This window comes from Pyricularia pennisetigena, chromosome 1, assembly GCF_004337985.1.
Source record: "Pyricularia pennisetigena strain Br36 chromosome 1, whole genome shotgun sequence".
Classification (NCBI taxonomy): domain Eukaryota; kingdom Fungi; phylum Ascomycota; class Sordariomycetes; order Magnaporthales; family Pyriculariaceae; genus Pyricularia; species Pyricularia pennisetigena.
The window spans coordinates 1,307,208-1,314,277 of record NC_043740.1 but is presented as its reverse complement, the minus strand read 5'-3'; the positions used below and the strand labels follow the sequence as shown (position 1 = coordinate 1,314,277).

Genomic DNA, 7,070 nt, shown 5'->3' with positions numbered 1-7,070 from the left:
TGATATAATTCCCCTGCCCAAGGTTTTGCAAGCCCTTGCCCAGTCGCTCGGGTCAAATCAGCAGGAGCTCTGTTGTGGCCAATGCATTTTTTTTTCTTCTCTGTTCTACAATATGCGACATGGAATGGAGTTCTAGTAACAAGACAAACTTAGGACTACAGGAGACGGATGAGGCGGCAAGAATCGAAAAAAAAAGAGAGACTAGGAGGACAAGAGAGTTTAAAGTGAGGGAAAAAAAGAGGGCAAACAAAGATTATATCAACTTTGTTCCCAGAAAAAAAAAAAAAAAAAAAAACGGACCGCTTTCCCCTTTCTCCCTCCAAAGAAACCTCTCAAAAACAAAAATTTCTCACACCGCGCTATACCCTCCTCTGCTCCCACCGCCCTGCAAGGTCTGCACCACCCTCCGGATCCAATCCTGCATCAGGTAGGGAACGTCGCGGATCGTGTCGCCGTGGGGAAGGAGGTCCCAGCCCCGCGCGCCGTACCTGTTGTAGTTGAGCCATGAGCCAAAGATGAGGTATGCCGCCACGCCAAGGAAGACGCTATGGAGATCGGCGAATGTTAGCATGGGACTTGTCCCTTCCCAAAAAAAAAAAAAAAAAGTAAACCAGAAGAGGGAAAAGGGGGGAACGCACAGAATAATCATCCAGGTAAAGAAACCCCAGTGCTTGCTTTCGTCCTGGCTTCCTTTATCCTTGTCACCATCACCGCTGCCGCTGCCGCCTTTGTCACTGTTGCCACCACCACCACCACCCTCATTCCTCTTTTCGCAAGCATGCTTCGTCTTCCACGTGAGCTTCAAAACGTCCATGTTCTTGGGGTCCTCCTCGGAGGGGCCGTAGCCGTCCCAGATGAGCGCGGCGCCGTCCTTCTTGAGCTGGTGGGGGACGTCGTCCTTGTCCTTGCCGTCCTCGGCAGCGGCAGCCGCCGACGGGGACGCGGGGATGCCCAGCTCGTCCGACTTCCACTCCCCCTCCGTGCCGTCGAGCTTGTCATCGCAGAGGACCTCGACGACGGCCTTTTGCTTCCTGCCGTTGTAGTGACCGCCCTGCAGAACCAGCCGCACGCCGACCTTGTCCTTGTCCCCGGCGGCGCTCGACGTGCTCAGCCGCGTCGCGACCGGGTCCAGCGTCGCCCCGTCCACGTCGCCCGCGATGGGGCGGATCTCGACGATCGAGTCCGTCTTGGCTGCCGTGTCGATGTTGTGCCAGATGCCGCATACTGCATGGTTTGCCCTCGCTGGTGGTTAGCGCAAATGTCCCCAACCCCCGTTGTAGATAGTCTCTCCTTTGTGCCGGCCGGCAAAGACAAAGGGAACCACCGCTTGGGTTCGTAAAAATCCTCAAAAGCTGGCTAGCTTACCCCATGAACCCTCAGGGCACGCATCCTCCTTTTTGACGTCGTCCTTCCTCTTGAGCGGCCCGCACAGGTCGAGCGAGTATGTGACGTTGGTGAAGCGCGTGCCGTGGTGGACGCTCGTGATGACCGTGTGCGGACCCTTTAGCGCGTCCAGGTTAAACGTGAAGCCGTCGGTTGCGATCTTTTCGCACTCTAGCTTCGCCGCCGTGCTGATACCGGAGAGCAGCATCAGGAGCGAGAGGATCGACGTCGACGTCGTCGTCGGCGACGTCCGCCGTCTCGTTGGTGATGACAGCTGCATCTTTTATCTTTATTTTTTTTTATTTTTTTTGCTGTGGTGTACAAATAAAGGCGAGCGAGAGAGGAAGAATTAGGTTATGTGTTTCGGGCGCGTATGTTCTAGTTTTCTGGAAGCTCCTGTTGAGCTCTTTTTTTCTAGGATCGGGGGTGCGGAGGCTAAAGGAACGTGCCGTGCCGAACGGGAGGAGATAGCTCGAGTTGGACGGTGGACCTGTCCGCCGGGTCGGCAACGATCAGAGATTTACCACTCGACAAAACCAGGCACGATGGGTGAAGACAAGGCAGCTTGTTGCGTCGGTTCCTCTTGAGGATGGCGAGCGAAATTCGAGTTTATCCAGGCGGCCGGGCCTGAGAATGCTTTAAAAATTCAGAAGCTCAGGATTAATGAATGACAGGTAAACAGAAGACTTGGGATGATGAGTTGGTCGAAAGTATCACGAGTGCAAACGTGCACAGTATTGCGGTACGTTGAAATCTGGCGGCTGGGACTTCGCTGTCAAAATGATTTAGACCCTCTAGCTTCAATGCTCCAGCAAATCTTCTTAAGGGTACGAACGGTAGCGTAGCCAGAAATGAATCCATGCATGCACGCATCGATGAGATTCCGTCATCAACCTAGCGTGACCCCGGGATCCTTGTCGCATCCTCACATGGTTGATGTGGAAGAACAGAGAGCTTATATAAGCGGGCTGAAGCGCGAATGATTGGCCAAAGGTCAATCTAACCTGAGTCGTTCGTCAACAATGGCGTGCCTCAGTCGTCGTGTGGGAGACTGACTGCATTTGTGAGATTGAAATACTTGGGTACATGACCTGATTGAATTCCAAGTCTGTTCTGTATTTCCATTCCTCAAACTAACGAACTCATTAACAATACACCAAGAAATACCACCGACTCCGCCTTTCACCAGAGAATCCCTCGATAGACATGAAGAGGTAAGGTCAACGAGACGCGAAGCAAGGAAAGCTGATCTTCAACCTGAAGCGCATCGCCCAATTTCAATAAAATCCTCTCAAAATGATCAAAACGAGCCCGGACACCATAAAAGTTTTCTTTTTCCCATCATAGAGAAGCAGACGCAAATGCAGCAAACACGCTCTTGGAACGAAAAAAGTTGAAAAGGGTAACAAATAAAGATGAAGCTCTTTGAAGAGAAAAAAAAAAAAAAAGCAGACCGCAATAAAAAAAGAAAAAAAAAACCACCATTGATTTTTTTTCTTTTTTTCCTTCGAGGCCCCCAGGGGTATAAAGCCGGAATCTGTACACTTCCCAAAAACAAATCAAAAAAACTCAAGAACATGAAGGAGGATTACAAGCAGAGGCAAAGTATATATGCAATAGAAAATGCAGAATTTCTGTGGGTAGAAGAGAAAACGGGACACCATTCCCGATTGTAGAGGCACTGTATCGTACGAAGGGGCCACTGCCGTCGGCAGTCCAACTTCGTACCATATTCTCGGTCTGCATGCTCCCCATGATCAAAACCACAGGTGCAAAGCAATCAAGCAAGTAGCGTTACATGCCCTGGTGCATCATTCCACCCATGTTCTGCTGCTGTTGCTGTTGCTGCTGCTGCATTGCAATCTGTTGCGCTCCCATCATCGAATGCTGCTGCTGTTGTTGCTGCTGCATCGCCTGCTGCTGTCTATTCCGCATCTGCTGCGAGACGGCTTGCCTCGCCATTGTAATGCATGAATTCTTGAAGCTCTGCAACTGGTCCGGTGGCACTGCTTCCAAAGAGCCGCCATGCTTGCTGATTAACGACGGAAGCATTTTCCGATAGATTGCTTGCGAGTGGAGATTGATTTGGGCTACAAGCTGCCCCTCGGAAGGGTTAGCCATCTGCGGCGCCATATGGCCTGCAGCCTGGTTCATGCCACCCATTTGCATGTGCCCTTGCTGCTGTGCCTGCTGCTGCTGTGCCTGCTGCTGTTGGGCTTGCGCCTGCTGTTGCATGCGTTGCTGCTGTTGCACTTGCGCCATGCGTTGCTGCATAGCCGCCAGCTGTTGGGGTGGCATGTTGTTCAGGTTCATCATGTTTTGTTGAATCAACAGCTGCTGCTGCTGCTGTTGGATCTGTGCCGGCATCATGCCGGCAGCCTGCATCTGCCGAAGTTGTTGTAATTGTTGGGCGTGCCTCAAATCACCAACCTGTTGCGCGTACTGCTGGAATACGGCAGGATTGTTTTGCTGCGCCATCATAAACTGTTGGAGCTGCTGTGGTGTCATCTGGCCCCTGCCCATCATACCGTTCTGTTGCGCCGCCTGCTGGCGCTGCAAGAACTGACTCTGTTGGTTGGCTGCCATTATCTGCGCTGCAAGCTGGGGGTTCTGGGCCTGCAGCTGAGCCAGCTGACCATTCATCGCCATTGCCTGAGCCTGCTGCATCGACATCTGCCCGCCGGCCATGCCACCCGGGGGAGGAGTGGCTTGTGTCATGCGAGGGGTCTGCATCATGCCCTGAGGCCGCTGGTTGGGTGTCGCATGCGCCATGTTGGGCGTCGCGTTAGGCATCCTCGGTGTGTTTGAGGGATGGCTTTGCTGGCTGCCCCTAGCAGACATGCTCGCAGTCATGGCAGCTGCCATCGGTGGGTGAGTCTGAACCACAGACGGCGGACGCGCTGGACTGCCCATAGCGGAGCCCATATTCGAGTTGGAAGCTTGCATTGGCACCGAGACGTTGTTGACCATCGGCGAAGACATGTTCTGCGGCGTGCCATTCCTGATGATGGGTGATGAGACGGGCGGCTGGGAAACAAACCGAGCCTGCCCCTGGATACCATTTGGCACCCCATTTGCATGTGGACCTGTGACTGGCACGTTCTGTGACGAAGGATGTCCATGTGGAAGTTGCATCCCAGCAGTATTCGGTGGTGATCCGGCCTGACTTTGAGCTTGAGCATGCGCCTGGGCTTGGGCTTGTTGTCGCCTTTGGGCTTCCTGTCGAGCCTGTAGTGATTGTTGCTGTGCCTGCTGTTGCTGTTGTTGCGCTTGTTGCTTTTGTTGATCGCGCTGAGCTTGCTCCCTCCGCATCCTCTCTTGTGCTTGTTGTTGAGCCTGCTGCTGTGCTTGTTGCTGAGCAGCTTGAGCTTGAGCTTGAGCTTGAGCCTGGGCCTGGGCCTGAGCCTGAGCCTGAGCCTGAGCTTGAGCCTGAGCCTGAGCCTGAGCCTGAGCCTGAGCCTGAGCCTGAGCCTGAGCCTGAGCCTGGGCTTGAGCCTGCGCTTGCGCCTGCGCCTGGGCAAAGGCGGCCTGTTGTTGCGCCTGAGCCGCTGCAGCCTCAGCCATCTCCTGCTGCTTTTTGAGCTGGGCTTTGCGCTCAGCTTCCGCCTTCTTCGCGTTTTCGAGCGCCTGCTTCTCAGCCAGATCCTGCCTAATATCTGCGATGAGCTTGAAGCGCTCGAACCTCGGTTCGAAGGCGGCGGCAGTGCCCTGAGCATCGCCGTCGCCGCCGCCGGTTGCGCCTTGGTTGGTCCCGGCATGCCTCTCGTCGCAAGAAAGCATGTACCGTTCCTGGTCCGCCGCAGCGGCCTCGGCCGCCTCCATTTCGGCCACTGTCCTCTTCCGTGACTTTGGTTGTGGTGGAGGATGGGAATGGTCCGGGTGCGCCTGCGACTCCAACTTGCGAATCGTCTCCTCGGCATTTCTTGTTGGGGTTAGGTCCAACTCGGGGGTTATAGCGAGTAGGATTGCGGCTTCGACCTCGTATTTGTTCGATCCATCGATCTCCAAGCGCTCCACTTTTATTTTCTTGGCCGCCGGCGGTGCGGTGGTACCTGTAGGCGTAGGTGGTACGGCCAGTGACGGCGTGGGAGGGGGCGCGCCGGCGGCGTCTTGCCCAGCACTCCGGCCTGTCGCGGCCTTGATACACAAATCCATCATCCTCGATTGCTCGGTAGGGTGGAGTACCACAGTGCGGATGATGGCTTTCGGCGGCGGTTTGCTTTTTGGCGCTTCGGGTAGGCCATTCGGAGCTGGTGAATTTTCCTTATCCGCTCCATCTTCCTCCTCCTTGGCCTTGCCCTTGGCTTCACCGGCAGTGTTCGCCTTGGCATTGGAGCCCGCATTGTCCTGTGGAAACGGCGCGAAGGGTGAAGGCGTGATGTATGGGTTGTGGTTATGTATTGTTGACCCGACAGTGGTGGTGGATGATGCCGGGCGCGCGACATCTTTTGAGTTTGCCATGGCGACGGACTTGTGGTCATGAATCTGTACAATGAGGCATCCTTCGTAGAATGGTACTTCACCTTCGACGAGTTGCGGCAAAAGATCGTGTGGTACCGTCCTTGCCCTGACGTGCTCCAGAAATATCTTCATCGGGGATTTGTATGGAAACATGCCGTCTTGGTTATCGAAGCGAAAGTGTGTAGGGTGCAAATGAACGATCAGCGATGGCGGATTACCGCGAAACTTGCGGAGAATGTATTCGGCTGACTTGACTGTTGATGGGTTAGTCGGTTTGCTCTGCCCAGTCACGTCCATTTGCCGCCGTCGCGACACGTCCTCCAAAAAAACTCACCATAAGGGATCGGTTCCTTTGTCGGAATGACCTCGAAGCCAGCTGTCAAGCCTGCCGACAGCGGGCCTATGCTGCTGGCGGCATTCTGGCCGGACGCCAATGCTCCGGCGGGAGCATCGCGGCGCACTCCGGAACCACTTGGGGGTCGGGCGCCCGGAGTCTGTCGTGCCAGCGAAGGCGCTCGTTTGGTCGGTAACGATGGTGATGGCGAAGTATTTGGTTGACTGACGCCGTTGGTCTGAATGCCCGGTGGCGGAGGGCGTTTGATCTTGGCCGCCGCTGGTTGTTGAGTTGTCGGGTTGGCGGTACCGGCAGCGGCGGGCAGGACCGGCGCCATTTTCGCGACTCGCAACACGCAGGCCGGGCTGGACTCTGTCCGATAGAAAGGTCCTCACCGGCGAATTGAGCGTGCGATGCCTTCGAGGCACCTCTCAGGCAGAATGACCTCGTTGCGAAATGAAAGGCATCTGGGTGTGGAGATGGGCGGGTTTGCGTGCCGATTAGATTGATGGTTGCGATGGAGTGCGGTCGGCGATTGATAGAAATGTAATCCGGATGTCTGCGGCCGCGACGACGCCCAGGATCCTTGTGTGGGGTTGGTGAAGTCACGCAACAAAGAAGGACTCGACGTGAGGCTCCAATGCGCCCGACTGCAGAGGTGCACGGTGTGGCTCAGCTCGGCCCGGCGTGGCTGGAGCACTACGGTTGTCGGGTCAGGTGAGAAATCAGAGAGACTTGGCATCCCCTAACCCTTTGGTTGAACCTTTATTTTATGAAGCCAGATATGCAGCGAAGACACCTTTCTTTAGCTCCAAGACACGTACACGGGAAGGCACACGACGAGCTAGTCAGGTAATGGACATTTTACCCAGGAGAGCCAGGTATTGGATTG

General features: G+C 55.0%; 2 protein-coding genes across 2 annotated transcripts; both read right to left on the bottom strand.

Moving 5' to 3' along the window:
* Positions 1-349: 349 nt before the first annotated feature.
* Positions 350-1,663, bottom strand: PpBr36_06959 (uncharacterized protein; the record flags this gene model as incomplete). The annotated part of the gene is made up of 3 exons (XM_029894099.1): positions 350-545; positions 639-1,224; positions 1,366-1,663. 3 exons carry the CDS (start codon positions 1,661-1,663, stop codon positions 350-352), a joined length of 1,080 nt encoding a protein of 359 aa, XP_029748561.1.
* Positions 1,664-3,177: 1,514 nt separating this feature from the next.
* On the bottom strand, positions 3,178-6,515 carry PpBr36_06958 (uncharacterized protein; the record flags this gene model as incomplete). Its single annotated transcript, XM_029894098.1, has 2 exons — positions 3,178-6,098; positions 6,179-6,515. 2 exons carry the CDS (start codon positions 6,513-6,515, stop codon positions 3,178-3,180), a joined length of 3,258 nt encoding a protein of 1,085 aa, XP_029748560.1.
* Between the last annotated feature and the right edge of the window lie 555 nt (positions 6,516-7,070).